The sequence below is a fragment of the Hippoglossus hippoglossus genome, chromosome 5 (genome assembly GCF_009819705.1).
Source record: "Hippoglossus hippoglossus isolate fHipHip1 chromosome 5, fHipHip1.pri, whole genome shotgun sequence".
NCBI lineage: Eukaryota > Metazoa > Chordata > Actinopteri > Pleuronectiformes > Pleuronectidae > Hippoglossus > Hippoglossus hippoglossus.
In genome coordinates this window covers 7702441-7719940 of record NC_047155.1, presented here as the reverse complement: position 1 = coordinate 7719940, position 17500 = coordinate 7702441, and the positions used below count along the sequence as shown (strand labels likewise).

Below are 17500 nucleotides of genomic sequence, written 5' to 3'. Positions count from 1 at the left end.
CAGAGAGAGAGAAAGAGATTAATTAATGAATATGTGTGGTGACGTAGAGAGGAGACAACAGAATCTGCGACTGAACTCGAGACCTGCTTGAATTTGGCGATGCACCAGGGAACAATGGCGAGGAACGCAGCCAGAAAATCCAACTTCTTCTCTTTAATTGTTTGGTTCCGTTTCACCAATTCCATTTTATTTCTTCATTCTTCCAACACATGAAGCATTTCTCTCTGGATGCAAATTAAATGTCTCGTCGAGCACGTGTGCTTAGTGTTTACTCCAGTCGCAGTATAACAGCCAAAAGGATAGTCTATATTTACCTTTATGCATGAAGGAGCTGGGAATTAATTTCCGACGTGTATAAAAATCCTAGGTATTTATTTTGCATTTTAAGAGGATGGTGATAATTTTTCATGTGGCCCTACTTTACATAAAATGGCTGAAATCCATCTTTCTCTGCCCAGATTAAGACAGAGATTAATTGGTCGAGCCACCTCTCTACTGCTGTTCAGCACAGTCTGAGCCAAACAGACACACACACACACACAGACGCACACACACACACACACTCACACACACACACACTCACACTCACACACACACACACACACACACACACACACACATTCGTGTCTCCGTGTCTACAGACTTACCACTTAACCATACTTGCCTAATCCTAACTTTAACCTTAAAACATGTTTTCCCCTTAAATTAAATCAAATTATTTATGTTACGAGGTCTTGGTTTTGTCCCCACAAGGAAGAGAAGTCCCCATAATGTGAACAGTGTGTAAACAGATTCAGGGTAATGAGTAATGCCCGGACCACACACACATACATGTACACACGCTCCGAAATCAACAAGTGGTCCTTAAGCCTCTGTTGAGTCAGCTCCTCAAGAATCAACATCTTGCACTTTGGCTTTTCCCCTCGAATTCACTCCTCTGAGAGAGCGAGCAGTACGGCAGCCCGACACGGAGCAGGAGAGAGAGAGAGAGGGAGGGAGAGAGAGAGAGAGCACCACTGGCTGTGAGAGTGAGAGGGAGAGAGGGAGAGAGGGACAGCAATAACTGTGACTGTCGCCACCTCGACACTGTACAAGAAGGATCAATAAAACAAAGTCAAACATTTAATCCTCTGTGGCTCCTCTGTTCAAAGATCTGCAGGAAAGCTGTAAACCGCAGAATGAGATCAGTGGAGCAGGCCTCCACTCATTTGTAGTAAAAGTTGTCTTTTACACTCAAACACGGCAAACGTCCAGCCGGCTGGTGAAGCTCTTAGTCACAGATACAAGAAGGTGGAAAGTATGTGGACATCAAATACAGACATGAGGGAAACACATTAGAAGGACAACATTCACATATTTCTATTCAGTTTATAAAGTCTCTCTTTCTGACAGCGAACCCAAACTGAATGTTTTCTGCACAAAAACAATTCATATTGTATATTATTAATTTACAAAATATGATGATGAATACCAATTTGTCATAGTGTTTGGTGAACACAGGATGTAGTGCATTATGTGATAATTTAAAGTCCCACAGAACAGCTAATTACAACACAACAGACCACAGTAGAAGATAAAATATAGCCAATGTAATATTTTTAATTATGTGTAATTTAAAGATACTCTGATGACAGATGAGTAAAATTGCATAACTATATATAATATATGATATTTCTCAATAGTGAAATTATAATCTCTGTTTTAGTTTGGATTAATCTATTGATTGGAAGTGTAACAATTACAATTCTCATAATATATTAAATGTATGAATCATATTTTCTGTCTTATGTGATAGAAAATACATATTGCTGGGTTTTGGACCTTTAACATTGGGCGAAAGGATATTGTGATAGTTTGTCATCTTTTTCTGACATTTCATTTAGAAAGTAATCAATTGTTGATGAGTTTTTAAAATTGAAAGTCTGTAAAATGTCAATAAATAGATAAAAATGTTCATCATTTTTTTCTACAGCCCAAGGTGAATTTTTCAAATCTAACCAACAGTCCAAACACAAAAGATAAACATGAATTCAGAATAAAATCCTCCTAAAAGACGGCTATAGAGCTGGAAAGTGTTTAGTGATGGATGAAAACTTACAGTCAGATCATTTTAGATCGAGTCTGTTGTCGATGTTATCAGAGAATCGTGGCAGTCTACGGTATCAACCTCACTGATGCTGTAAATAATGGCCCAGCTCTGCACTTTGTCACTGTGCAAATACAAAATCTCTACCACGCTACAAACAAGACACCATAACAAGTTATTTTAAACACCAAACAATCATTTGCTGATCACAGGAAGCGCAATAACTATGTCCATTAAAGACAGACCCATTCATCGTCTGTTTATATCCAATACATTCACAGTAAACTGCTGCTTCGGTGAAACGTCAACGAGATGAAGATGAGAGGAGAGTGTTGATTCTGTTTTTTTTGTGGGGAATTTATAAGACGATCACATGCTCAGTGAGCAGCAAAGCTCTGGATTTTGACCATAGATAGCGACGGGCTTTGATAGTGAGAGCCATTGTCGGACGGATCCCACCAGATTGAAGGGGGATAAGCTGCTTGGAGGATGCGGGAGGAGCAAAACTCTTTTGGGCACTTGTCATTTTTCCGGAGAGGGGGGATCCATCACTGCTTTGATGATGGAGTTTTAATTATTAGACGATGAGGAGAAATGGGCTGTGGAGAGATAAGTGATAGGATAGTCGTCTGTGGGGCATTAACCCTCACTGTGTGTGTGTGGGTGTGTTGTCTATAGTGTGTGTTACAAATGAGCTGTCAAGACACTTGGGGAAGCATCATCATTTTATTCCATCACTGTCAGGTGTAATGTTACAAAATGCAAGTTAGTTCAGGTCCGGAACTTGATCGTTCTGTGTTTGCTGCTGCAGCCTCCGTCACCTCCAGCCTGTGATAAATGTACTGTATTGTTCAGGATTAGTTCTTCCTCATGGTCCTCGTTGCTGCTTGGATTCTTCAAGAGCTCAGTCAAAAAGCAGAGCATCTAATTATCAAAGTAATATCTAACAACATCTAGCTGCATGTTATATGGAAAATGTACTGTTTTCTAGACAGTGTCTGATGCTTGATGTAAAGATTTCTCAAAAAGTACCGTCGCCTACTTGGTTAGTTAGTTGTATCCATTGCAGCAAAACACACCAATTCAGTGCTTTGCATAAAAATAAAGTGTATAAAGTACGAGTGTCAATATATTTGCAACAATGAAAGGTTAGTTAGTTTAGTCTTTTACAAGAGAACCACAAGAACAAATATATTACTTATTATAAGAAAACAAGAAAAGTCGTGCAAAATAAACAATTACACATTTCATTGTTATGATTGACTGATTTTGTCTAAGAAATAATGAAAAAGCATCGACAGGTCTTTGAAATTTTTATTTTATTAATGCAGCAATATTCTACCTGATCTGGTAGGAAACCTAGAAAAGCAACATATCCTCACATTGGAAGAAAGACACACTGAAAATTTTATATTTTTCTGAAATGACTTCAAAAATTCAACAGTTATTGTTCTTTTTGTTAGTTTTCATTCCCAAATATTTCAAGTTTTATTCAGATTATTTGGTACAGAGTAAAAGCAGGAGGAAGGTAATATAGAGGAAGTGTTTTCAAAACGTGTCCATGATTAAATTCAATACTGAGGGTCAATCCTGTGTTCGTAGCTGTTAATCTCATCACTGCTCCAACCAGCCTGTATCCTGCACTGATGCACATGGAGTTTCATAAAATCGAATCTTCCTCACGTGGTTTGAAGAGGTTCAAAAATATATTTTTAAAACAAACAACTAAATAATCCACGTGTTCTGAGAAGCCTGTCGGATGCTCTCACCCAGCTTTTAACTGCTGTTAACCTGCAGGTCACACAGAGATGAACCTTGAGTGCGGCAGAAGCTTTTACATTTTGTAGCCGAGGACTTAAGTGTGTCTCTCTCTCTCTCGTTCCTCTCCCTTCTGTCCCTCTGCGGGTGCCCATTTCAAGTCTGGCTGCCTCGTCTTTGTCTGTCTGAGCTCATATCTCGCTCACTGTCACTTTCCGTTCTCACCCCATCTATCTGTGTCTCTCTCTATCTTCTCATCAGCACCCTCATTCTCTTACTTTCCTTCTCTTTGCATTAACGTCCCCACCCTCCTGCGCTCTTTTCCTGCTCTGAATCTTCATGCACGGCCCCTTTTTTTCCCTCAGCGTCCCCCTTCTGAGTGGCCCTATTGCTCTGTCTCTGTAGAACAGTGTGCTGGCTGTTATCTGTGCCCCAACGTCATGGCACATGGCTGCGGCATCCTGGCTATAAATAACCTGGTCTCGCGGTGCTCGGTCCAAGACAGGACTGAGAGCCAGAGGGAGAGCAATCTGCTATCTCCCTCAAGAGATGCTCGGAGGAGAAGGTGCAAATAGGATGCCAAACTCTGCGCCACCAAGACCTTCACTGTACTTGATGGAAAATAGCGATTCTAAATTTAATTATTCTTCCAGACGAGGGCAAACATCTGCTCGGGAAACAGTTCAAGTACCAAGGCTAATATGCTCTAAATTGTGATGTGTAAAATAACCATATTCTCCCTGGATCCGCATGAGGCTGGAGAAGTTACTGCGTCAAATCAATAGTTTGTCCTTGTTTTTATTTTTAATATATTATTTTATATTCTGGACATGTTAAAGAATGTGAGGGATAAGATTAACCTGCTTGTTTGATGACAGTGAATCAATATTTTTAAGTCGAGGTGTTGAGTTTTTTTTTTTACAGAGGAGTGATTGATGTACAGCTGTGAATTGGATTCCAGTCATTGTCACACCTGTACACCGCTTAGTGTCAAAGGCACAAGAGAAAAAAGAAAAGATGCATCATTGCTTTTTTAGTTCTGGTCCATTAGACCCTGTGTGGTCAATACCTTTCAGTCTCTCTGTGATGAGTCAATGGGAAAATACTTGGAATTAAACACAAGCACAACACACTATTTTTACTTATTTTCATTTAATTGATTATCCATTTATTTCATTTTATCTTGCGGGATCTTCACAACTCAACGATTTTACAAATGCTGATATTGTGACATATACTATATAGAGAGATAGATTTGGCCGATAGACAGATGCTTCTTGATGGAGTCATGATGCCGACAACAAGCTGTCAATGAAATCACATCGCACCGTTGATGTTTAAAAAGCCGCTGTGTATTATTACTTTATTTTTAGTTTTATTTCTCATTATTTCTTTGTGGAAGCCCTCTCTAGCGATCTCATTGTTTGTCACTGTAGCGACAAACTGATTGAGATGTTTGCCTTCTTGCGATGGCCATATGGAATATATAGCACTTCACATATTGTGAGTGCACACTCCATTAAGTATGGTTCTGTTTCTCTGCATTTCTGACTGTGGGCGCTCTGTGGAGACGACAGGCATCCCCTCCTCTTCTGGCAGACGTCCTCTTGTTCGAGCCTTATGTCCGCGTGTCTCTCTTTGCTTAAGCAATGGATTAATAAATAAAGAAATCGTTTATTTCAAAAGTCAATCTATTTTTTTGGAAAAGTTGTTGTTGGTTGTTAGGCCACAAAATGTTTTTTTCTTACACAACGAAAGTGGCTTGTTCATTTTGCTGTCGTGCTGTTTGTCGTCTGTTGTATTTCAGTTCAGTCTAAAAGTGAAGTGTGTGTGTGTGTGTGTTTCTTGAAGGTGACAGTAACCCCAAGGAGAGCAGCCCCTTCATCAACAGCAGTGATGCTGCCGCAGAGAAGAGCCAGCAGTATGACGGCAAGAACATGGCCTTGTTTGAGGTACAGTCACACACTCACACACACACAATGATTTGTTAACACACATAACCAGGCATGATAAAAAGCACGATCATTGATAATAAGTTGAATAAGTTACTGCGAAGAAAATCTCACACTGCTACAGGAGAAAGTCTCTGTGAACTCGCCACAGCTCTGCGCAAATGTATTTATATTGTGTTTCTCTGTGGGATGAACAAGAACAAAGAAAACAAAATCTGCCGATGAACATTTTATTTTGTAAGCACTTTATTTTTCTGCTCTAACTGGGCAGGAATCCGCAAGGACGTGTGGAGAGTAACACGTTACGTGAAATTGTTATTGATTTTCAGTGATCTAATGAAACACTCCTGGAGTTATAGAGTTCACTTGGCTGGCTCAGAGGATTAAAGGCAATGATGAAAACACTGACTCCAGACTTTCCTGTCTCTGTGTGTGTGTCTGTGTGTGTCTGTGTGTGTCCGTGTGTGTGTCTCTGCAGGAGGAGATGGACACCAGCCCCATGGTGTCGTCTCTCCTCAGCAGCCTGGCCAACTACTCCAACCTGCCCCAAGGTAGCAAGGAGCACGAGGAGGCCGAGAACAACGAGGCCGAGTCATCGCGCAAGAAACCCGTCAAGGTATTTAACAGAGTACTTGTTGAACTATACGTACATGCAGCACACAGTACATGGAACTACGCATTCATTCTTACAAATATACTGCAATCATGCATGTCCTACAAACACAACACAATTAAATTCACACATTTAAGTATAGTTGTAGTAAAGTTTGTGTTTGGCTTTTCACTACCTCACAGTTTGATACAGCTCAACTTCACCTGAAAGAGGTTATACTCTTTTTGCCAAGGTATTGTTATTAAGTGTGACCATTATAGGTTTGTGATTTCCATTAGATTACATCAGTTATTTTTCTAACACATTCACTGGAGAGACAGAACATCTCCACCGGTTTAGAGTTTGTCAATCGTCCTCTGTGGATTTTATAAATCCCTTGTTGGTGTGACTGCATTGCATCTTAAATGCTACTCACTAATGAGTTCCTTCCACATCTCACCCCTCCTGGTATTTTCTGCTGTTGGGTGGTGAGATGCCAGAAGGAAGGCGTTTACTTTACAGGCTGTTGTTTTTTTTCCTCTCATTCATTTCATCAACAGACAGGCAGCTACATTATTAATCCTGTGGAAATTGGTGGTTTTAGCCGCACATTGAGATGTAATATAGCAAAGCTGAAATGCAAACAGGGGCCGATAATGGTGATGATTATGTAAATAATGAAAGACGTAATGACAATTTATTGCGAAAGACTAGTGGAAAAGTGATTGATTTACATAACAAGATAATTCACATTTTAAAACTCTTTTCCACTACCTCCTGTTTCTCTGCCACTGTTTCACTTTCACTCAGGTATCCTTTCTTCTGTCTGACCTTGAAGTAAATTCTCCTCTGACGATGACCTTGAATGCCAGTGAATCTATCAGATATACTGTCTGCCTTTCCCACAAGGAATCCAGATGGATCCTTTAGATATACAGTGGATCCTCAGTGGGGATAAATGCCATCTTGTTTCCTTCCTCTCCATTACGGCAGATTTTTCCCTCCACTGTCCATTTTGCGTTTGGAACAACCAGAAATACATTTGACATTGTCCGACAGTACCATAAACAGATAAACCAATATTAGGTCTAAACTAAATTCATTACTATTGATCAAGCTCTTGAAGGTCATCAGATGTGGGATGAATTTGCTGTAAACATTTTTATTTTCCAGCTCAATAATAAACCGTGCACCTCAAGATTAGAATCCCACACCTCCGTAAATTCATGAAAACATTGAATACATTTGAATGAGTTAACCATGAGCCTGTGTCAGCAGAACATTAAAGCACATTGAAATTTCATATTTGATCAACCGCAGGCTCTCTTTCCAGAGACAGTTTCTCACTTCATCCAGATTATCCACAGACCTCTGTGTGTGTTTTCCGTGTTTTCGCTGGAACAACTTCACACAGAATAAATACGACCCCTGGAAACAGTTGACAGGATTAAGAGTGGTAGGGACACTATTTCTGAGAACGGATGTAATTTGCGTGACTCGGCCCTCGAACAGGGTTTTAAAGCTACTTTCTGTTTTGTCCTGATTGCACAGGCGGTGCAGGTAGCATCTTTAGACAGCTACAGTCTCCACTTGGGAATTCGGCATCAGTTCAACACTTTGCTAGTGCTGCAGCTCGCCCATTATCCCAGCTCGCCCAGTTTTTAGGTGTATTTGTCTGTCTCTCCTCGGCGTGGCTAACCCTGGGAGCAGGTCTAATCACCCCCCTGTCACCTCAACCCCCTTCAATACTTTAATTAGTCTACACGCTACAGCAAGCTGCTGCTTCTCCAATCAGAGGTCCATTCCACAGGCAATCTCTCCATCGCCACGAGAGGCTTTTCATTAAGGCAGCCTGTGGCGCTTTATCGCTCGCACAGCGACCCCTCTCTCCCTCCCCACTATCGCCTCCCCTCTCTATTTCTCACTCCACTCCCTCTTCCTCTTCCTCTCCCTCCATCTCCTTCATCATCGCTCCCTCGAGTGAGGGAGTAAGTGAGTTGTGAGAGAGCGAGAGCAAGGCAGCGTTCTGTCTTTGTTGCAGTGTGAAAGCCAAGATTAGAGATTTGGTTGGCGTGTGACATGAGGGAGCAGTCTGGAGGTCGCGCAGGTTAAGATGGAAACCAGTCTCAGCTAATCTGTCCGCAATTTTCTCTCCTCTGACTTTATTCCTTTAACAGAGGAAGGCAAGAGGGTTTATATGGAAGCTTAAAACTCACAAAAGGGACAAAAGAAGAGGACACTGGTTCCTCAAGATCTGAGGGGTCTGTTATGTTCATATTCCTCATTATCAGAAATGACAGAGGTGAAAAAATAACCTCTCAGGCTGAGGTAAATATGGTCAGTTTGCATTGGTTTATTATATTTTTCTTTAGTCCCATTAAAATCCGAAGTAACGCAGCAGTATTATCTCTATAAGATCTTATGAATGAACTAAAAACAAACCATGAACCTATTTACTCTTATCAAGTAATTTTCTATACAGGTGCTCTCGCCAAGAGTTACAGGAAAACCATACGCTCCCTGCCTTTGCTTTTTTCAGGGCAATGTTCCCTCACGTAAACGTTGTTTCCTCTCCGGGTGTTTTACGATCCCTGCTCTCTCCGCTCTGCCCTCCTCGTCCTCGTCTCCCGCCATCGCACCCCCTCCCTCCCTCCCCCTCTCATTAGACTGGTGCATCGGATCAGTATTCCCATCAGCAGCCTTCTGAGCGATGTGCCCTGATTAATGTCAATTCATGTTATATATTACAGCAGCGTGCATATTCATCGCTGAGCAAAACAGACATTCACAGCCCGGCCATTAAGCGAAGACTCCAGGCTAACTGGCTTAGTGGAGGTTTCTGTTTTGTAAAGGACTGATATTATTATTCTTATTATTATTTGGCTGTTTCTGCTTTGCTTTTGCACCTTGAGTCTATGAAAGGTCAAGCATCTTCAGACTGTTTTGGCATTTCCCTTTGAAACAACTAATTGAAAACATAAAAAAATCTTCATTATATGTTATAGATTTGTATAAAAGAAAAACATATACATATAAAAATTCAAGGGCTGGATCAGAACCTTCAGACGCCCCCCAACTTGTTTTAAGATTGAGCTGAATAAGAATAATAATCCATTTATATCTTAACTTTTTGCTTTATTTTCTCTTAACTCAAACTGTGGCTTATTCGTAGATGAAGTCTTCGATTTTCGACTCACCTGTCTTCTCCTTCAGATTAAATATAGATTCTGTTCACAAGAACATGTCCATTAGTGGATAAGGAGACTTTCAGGCTTGAATTGGATAGTGTGGTTTCATAACTGGTGGCAACACATGAGGCTTTGTGGGGTCTTTTAACCTAGAATATTCTAGTAACACATGTAGCCGCTATTTCGAGGTGATGAGGCCTCAGCACCACAGAGGACTTTTGGCTGTTGTACAGATAACCAGTGAATAACGCTTTTACACACACATGCACACACACATGCACACACTCACTCACACACAGTGCTGACCGCTGAGTGACTGGTTCGTCCACAGCTGGTCAGGGAGGCTGATGTTCGCTGGCCTCTCCTCTCGCTGTCTGTTTAATAATTCAGCACACCTGAGCAGAAACACATTTGCCCTATCAGCTCCTGTTTGGCCAGCAGAGCGTGGAGATGGTGTTACAACCTCCCAGTCTGCCTCCCTCGCTGTCACTACCTCCCACCACCACCACCACCACCACCACCACCCTCTCACCCTCCTCACCCACTCCCCCCCACACCTCTGCCTCTCCCTCCACTGTAATGAAAATGCGATTGTGTCTTTTCTTACATAACACAAATTCCGCTGCGGAGATAACGTGTTTTTGTTTACAACAACGGCGTCGGCGCGTATCACCAAAAACTCTTAAATCCCTTTGTCTTTCCAATTCGACATTTTCTCAAACAAATGGCTCCTCTTTTTTTCATCCTGAGATGTTTGTTTTCTCTTTTTGTTTCAGCTTTGCGCCCGTCATGTGTTAGAAACGCCATCAACACCATCAACGCTCTCCCGTGCTCGCTGTGAATTCTCTGTATTCTCACAAGAGCGACTGACTTGATCTTACGTTCGCTCATACAGCCGCTCTAGAAAAGGTCCGGAGTTCAGTGCATGTCTGAAAGCGTGAAGAATTAATCGTCACTACAAACACTGACTGGATGGAAATGCTCTGATCTGAAATTGAAACGTAACAGGATGAGCTGCCGTGCGTTCGAAGTCCTCCTGCAGCCATAGGTTTTCGTCTTCCCTGCTCTCTCTCTCTCCCCATTTCTCGCCCACTATCTATAAAGGTGACATGCCCCAAAATATCAGAAAATAGGAAATTGAAACCGAGTAGTCACTGATGCGATCCCACATTGGTGCTTAGAGCTGGCCAATAAAGACACATGCAGCTCCAACAACTTAATAAAAATGTGACTACATATCAGCAGGGACTTCACTCTGCAGTAGCTGCTGGTTCTGCTGGTGAGCATAAAAAAAGTGATTTAAGCGATGACGCTGGTTTTGTCAGCCCATGCAGGTTGGCAGGGAGTCCCAGAGCCTGAGGGCCTGGATGTTTCCCTTCCTCTCTCCTGCAACTCCGTATAGTCTCCCCCACGTCCCGTCCCCCCCCTACTCCCCTGCCCTCTCTCTTTCATTTTCTCTACCCTGCAGCTAGACAAGGATATGAAGTTCCTTTCACCTTTCCCTCTTTAATTCCTCTCTTCTAAAAACCCCTAACGTCTAATGGAGAGGAAGCGCGATACCTTTGCTAGCCTCAGCAGTTGAGGAGATGTCCAGAGGAGATAAGAGTGTGGGGGAGAGAGAAGGAGAGGAAAATAACAAACATGCAATTTCACATCGTACATCATTTGTCATAAACTGAACATCAGTAGCTGATGCGTGTTTTCTGACCTGCCACCTCTGTGATCAAGGTTTGGTGAAGTTTAAGCTACAAAACCTACTCCTACTTCTTGATAGGAAGACATTCCCATTATGGTTAAAAGAAACCAGTGTTGACTGCTGGTTGGAGTCAGAACATGAACTGGTAAAAAGTCGATTTGGGCAATTCCACACTTCATGATTTAGCTCCATAGCTAAAGGTCAGTGTGAATTCAGATGCCCTTTTATGGAGCGTCATGATGGTAGACAGGCACGTAGAAGAATGTTGGTTACATCAAGAAATAGCCCTAGAAATAATAATTTAGTTTTTTATTTGGATCTGCACCAAATGGCACACACTCATAAACACTATGCAGTCCCCTAAACATGATGGTTTTCATCAAGATCCATGAATATTCCCAGACAAACGAATATGTGGAAAATCGCTCTTTGTAAAAGAAAGTCAGTTAATCAATCAATCAAGTTTTATTTGCATAGCTCATAATCACAAATCTCTTAGGGTCTCGTAGGGCTTAACAAGTGAAAAGTGAACCCCCCCCCTGATTTGGATCTGCACCAAAATGTAATGGGTTCTTCCCTGACAACACCTCAAGCCTCCAGCAAATAATCCTGCTAATGAACAAGCACTGACGAAAACATAACCTAACCTCTAATCTCAACCAAATGATTTTGTGTTTTATTTGCCGTGAGCACATTTCCCTAACCTTACGCTAATTAAGAGAAATTGTTTCCTAATCTATTTACAGACAGGTGCCTTACTCAAATTTGAATCACTACAACCAGTATCGATGTTGTCTGGTGATATCGTTGAGTTCCCCATGTCACAGTCACACGCTTCGTTGACTGAATCATCCACCCAAACCTTTTTGCTGAGAGGTTATGCGTCATTGCATTTTCTACATTTGCCTTCAGAGCTTTCTTGTCAGGAAGCTTCAACGTAGATTTTTTGTGACTGAACATGTAATGCAGCAATGTTATTTCCATGTCATTGTAGTGAAGACAGTCTTTGAAGCAAGATAGATTTTTCTTTTTTTCTATGCACCATGTTTATATATTGCTCGAGTGGGCTTCAGAGCTCAGTGGATCTTGTAAATGAAGTGCATCTGGTGGGTGGTGCAGAGACGGAGAGAGTGGAAGCTCCGGCCCCGGTGAAAGGCGAGTGGTAAGTGGTGGGAGAGCAGGAGGCAGCGAATCTGAAGTAGGTGCCACAGCAGATGCACTGAAAGGTCCTGTTGTGTGTCTAACGCACCTGAGCCAGTCATTCAGCGGGGGTGACGACACTTCCCAGCGGGTCGGTGGGCAGCTGTTCTTTCCAAGTCCAGTGGTGCCACGCAGGCCTACCTGTGTGTCTGCAGCAGCCACTGTTCCCTCTGCTCACGGTGGCTCCGTCTCCAGGGAAATCATCACACTGCTCGCTCCCAGCCCATTAAACAGACACTCATTCTGTGTGTGTGTGTGTGTGTGTGTGTGTGTGTGTGTGTGTGTGTGTGTGTGTGTGTGTGTGTGTGTGTGTGTGTGTGTGTGTGTGTGTGTGTGTGTGTGTGTGTGTGTGTGTGTGTGTGTGTGTGTGTGTGTGTGTGTGTGTGTGTGTGTGACCACTATCAGGGAGGACTGCAATCCCCATGCGCAAATGAACAAATGAGATGCCAATTGAATGAAAATAGAAAAGCAGCGTTTTCAATAAGCGTTCAGCCTTTTTCCTCAACAGGGTCATTGATTCGGCGCACACGCAAGCGGTCCATCAGTTTCAGACTATTTCTCCATGTAAAGTCTTTAGAAGCCTCCATTAGTTCACCTGAATTTTTTTTAGTTTTGGAGATTATTTTGCAGAGAGGCTGTTTTATCAGGCGTTCAGGTCCTCAGACTCGGTGTAATCGGTGTCTATTATCTGTGTCTGCTCATCTTACGTAACACACAGGATTTCCAGCAGACAAACACTGTTTTAACAAAGCCTGCCTGTTGTTGAGTGTGGATTATAATGTATCACTCAGCTGTGCAATACCACAGACACTCGTACAGCGGGGCCAACACATACAGCCTGATTCTCCATTGTGTGGGGGAGCAGGCAGGGAATGAAAATGACATTTTGTAGTCTGGAGAGGGTTAGTGCCAGTTTTGCGTGTATTACTCTCGAGTGTTTTGGGGCATAAACACCTTTTCATTGTAATACTACAGTGCAGATTAGTTTAATCTGCAATTTTTAGGCGCGCTGTTAAAGTGGTCTTTCTCTAAGTCGACATGTGAAGAAAAACAGAGCAAAAATAAGTCACTGAGGACCTAAAGCTTCTCTGACAAATTATTCTGCCAAAAGATTTTTATCTCTTTCAGGTCCCACCGTCCAATCTTAATGTGCTTCTGTGAATTTACAAAGAAAGGCTTTTTTCCTTATCTCTTTTTGATCAAATCAACAATCTTTGAAGGTTATATAGATATATATTTCTTCGGGCAACTCTTTTTTTTATCTGTTTTGATGTATTTATGTGTTTGAAGTGGAAACTGCAAAAGGTTTACTCAAATAAAAAATAGAAAAATGCAATTTCACCTTTTTGACTTCACGTAACAAAGTCACTGAAGTTTTGTTTTTTTAATTAGAATCCCCCACCTTGAAAGGACGTACAGAGCAGTCATCCACTTGAAGGTGTAATGTCTGCTATTGTTCAATAAAAGCTCACAGGTGTTCCCTTTAATAACTTACCTGTTATTACAAACTGACCTCAGCCCACTTTGTGCAGGCGCAGCAGTTTGGGGTCTAACAACAAAGTGCTGATCACAGGGAAACCTTCTCAGTCTGCAACACCTGACTGCTAATGTGTCTTACACACCAAGTCCCTGAAGGACCTGCCAATGGAAACTCAGTCTTTTTTTAATTACAGCGTTGCTACTGTGGGAGATTTGTGAGAAGGAAAGAATTTAGAGGTAAAATTGACCCTCACACCCCCGACACCCTCTCTGCTGACTTACTGACCTTGTGTACCTCCTCCTGTTTGTCGTTCAACACCCTGCCTACAAATGTTAGTTTTGTGCGACTACAAACATCTGCTCCTAAACTGCTCAAACAAAGTAAGACATTAAATATTGTCATGTTAGCAACTCAGAGGTTTCATTGTATTTGGGGTCAAACATTCTCAATCAATCAATCAGATTTTATTTGTTAAGCTCAACAGTTGCAACATCCTCTGCCCTTCAACCCTGAAGAGGGAGGAAAAACTACACACAACTATCTTTATAAACCATTCTCTGGTCTATGAAATGGAAGGTTTACTTCAGTTTATTTGTAAAGGGTTGAATATTTACAGCAACTGTTGCAAAAGCCCAGCAGCCTATGAACGTTGGTCAAGTTAAAAAGAAAAAGAAATGGCACTAAAGAAGCGTATAGTTTCTTCTATGTTATTTGTGAGTAGGAGTGACATTTCCTGTCTCTGTCAGAAAGAAGAAAGTTCACCCCCAAGCTTGCTGTCTCATTCAGAAATACTCACATGAGCTTTTTTTATCAATTGTTTATCAGTTTTTTAAAAAAGGAAACTTTAACTTTAAATATTCACTGTAAAAATGGAATAGGTGGAAACTGCTTTTGGTAAATTAATTTTACACTTTGCATTTTTAAACTAACTTTAGAGTATCTGACGAAATACTACCTGACAGGTAGTAAACTGCAAAGAGAGGACAAATATTTTTCTGAATTCTCACAGGATACAAATGTAATTTAATGGGACTGAGCCCATTCAGGGTTTCAGTATTCATAAATAAAAGAACTTTATTTAGCACAGGATGAAAAAGTCCTCTGTGCCACACACTGAAGGGCACAGTGAGTCACCGTCTCATTTGCATAGCTAAGACAACAGACAAACTGTGCACATCATTATCATATAGTGGGGGAGGTGACAGAGACGGACGAGATTTGTTCTGCGCTGATCCCTCCAGCAGCCGTTGATCTTTGATTAAAGCACAACGAGGCTGAAGGTTGAGAGATTTCCTCCTGTGAAGATTAAGTGGTAAAAGAGCCATGATTGCAGGTTACATTTCAGCTACGTGGAAAATAAACTGTACACACACACACACACACACACACACACACACACACACACACACACACACACGTACATAGAAAATGATGACAAAGTTGTGACAAAAGGTGTTTTTATATAAAACTAACAATATCAAATTAGCAGTTTAGTTCAGTTGAGTTTGTTCATTTTTTATTATGCAGCAAGTCAAACATCAGCACAATAACATCAAGAGAGTACAGACTCTATTCATAATTTCAAACACAAGATTTATGTGATACAGGCAAAGACACACGGCACAAGATAAAGTGCCAAACTGTGTGTGGAAACCAAAAAGCATGACCATTAATTACACGAGCTGATGAATGAAAAATTAAACCTGTCATGTTTGATTTTCAGAAAACTGAATCTGACCTGAGGGGAGGATGTGAAAGGTCTGGATTTGATATGATGGATTTACCTCTTTTGCTAATTAAAATGTCCGACAGCCACGGCTGCAATTCACAGATGAGTTCAGTCTCCACCTTGACAATGTTGCTCAGTCAGTCGCCATTTTGAACCTTCCAATTTCCCTACCTGCAAATTACTGAGAGGGTTTAAGATATATTCTCTGACGGAAGTGTAAACAGATATTGATTTATAGTTTGCATCAACCCCCCCCCCCTTCTGCATATTGCCTCAGTATTCACATCCAAGCTCAGGATTGTGTCATTTTAAAGGTTTCCTCTGGAGTTTTTCACCACTAGTTGTGCTGTAGAGAAAGGTGGCGACAAAGGCAGTTGAGAAGAAGACGATGCAGCTTTCGAACTTTTAAGAGAATCATCTTTACAGACGTTTTGTGAGAAAGAAACTGCATTCGACATCTTTGTTAATACTGAATGTGTCAGTAACCGGGTCTTAGCAGTAGTTAGTTGCACAGTGCAGATCGTAAATGAGCGTACATTTTACGTATAATCAAGCATGTGAGACGAGACTTTATATTATTGAAAATTTTAGATTGGTTGTGTGTGATCCATTATGTTTTTTGTAATTATCGCAGTATCATTCAGAGATGCTGCAGTATACATGCTTAAAGTTACATAACGATGAGACACGTGATGCAGTATTTGTGCTAGTAACAAATACATGGATCTGAAATGATATGATGTAAATCAACATGTTTATAAGTACTTGCTGCTGTTCTCGGCTGCATCAGATGTTTTCGGACGACTGAGTTTGCGCTTCATTTGTCTAAAGAAAATTAGGAGATAATTACATTTGTGAGACTTGCTTGGACCTGTTCCATCTTCTCCTCTCTGCAAACAGCACATTATTAGAGCTGGAAAGCGAAACAAATCACATAGTGTAGCATCAGACACGGTGCTGTTCGTTTGATGCCGGCCACTTCTCAGTGTGATTTCATTATAAGTCTGGATTAGGAATGAAGCATCTGCTGTCACTTCCCAGTGCAGGACTTTTTTTGTGAAGTGCCCATCGTGTTGCATCGAATTTAATAACCAACCACTAAAGAAATAACAAAGTGTCCAAGCTTCTCTAGAAAGCCTGTTGTTATTACACCGTGTAATGGAGTTAGCATGACGAGGTCACCCTAACGAGTGTCTTCTTTTATACATGAAGTATTCACACGGTATTTTTTCCTCTTACAATTACTCTTACTAGTAAATGAAATTTACACTTTACATTTTCAAACTGACCATTGAGAAAGTGAGTCTGACAGGCTGTAAACTGCCAACAGAGAAAGAAATGTGCACACAATCTAATTCCATGTGACGGAGGGTTTCAGTATTTACAAATAAAAAAAAATTCATTTAGATAATTGACAAGCAGATGATGAAAACTCGTATCTACCACACACTGAAAGACACAGTCACAGTGAATTTATATCTCTGAGACTTTTTGGACCATGTTCTCTCTTCTCCACTCGGGACACGGCACATTATTAAAGCTGGAACAGGAGCTTCTCCATAGAAATCACATATCAGACACAGTATTATTCGTTTGATGTCAGCCACTTGTCAGGATGATTTCATTAAAAGTCTGGATTATGAATGCAGCATCTGCTGTCACTCCCGAGTGCAGCATTGTTTTTTTGTTTTAAAATTCTCTCCGTCTTGTGTAGTGTCAATCATGTTGCAGCATATTTAACCACAGAGGAAATAAAAAGTGTTCAAGGTTTTCTCCAAAGCACATTGTTATTCCATGATGCAATTTTTGAGCTAAAAAA

The 17500-nt window shown here is 41.2% G+C and overlaps 1 protein-coding gene across 4 annotated transcripts in view; it reads left to right on the top strand.

Annotated features, from left to right (window-relative positions):
• Window positions 1–17500, top strand: part of slc12a5a (solute carrier family 12 member 5a) — a 136568-nt gene that overhangs the window by 86940 nt on the left and 32128 nt on the right. For all 4 annotated transcript variants that reach the window (XM_034585721.1, XM_034585723.1, XM_034585722.1 and 1 more), the window contains exons 2-3: window positions 5696–5796; window positions 6275–6412. In XM_034585721.1, the coding sequence (XP_034441612.1) occupies window positions 5696–5796; window positions 6275–6412 (239 nt within the window). The remainder of the gene's footprint in view (window positions 1–5695; window positions 5797–6274; window positions 6413–17500) is intronic.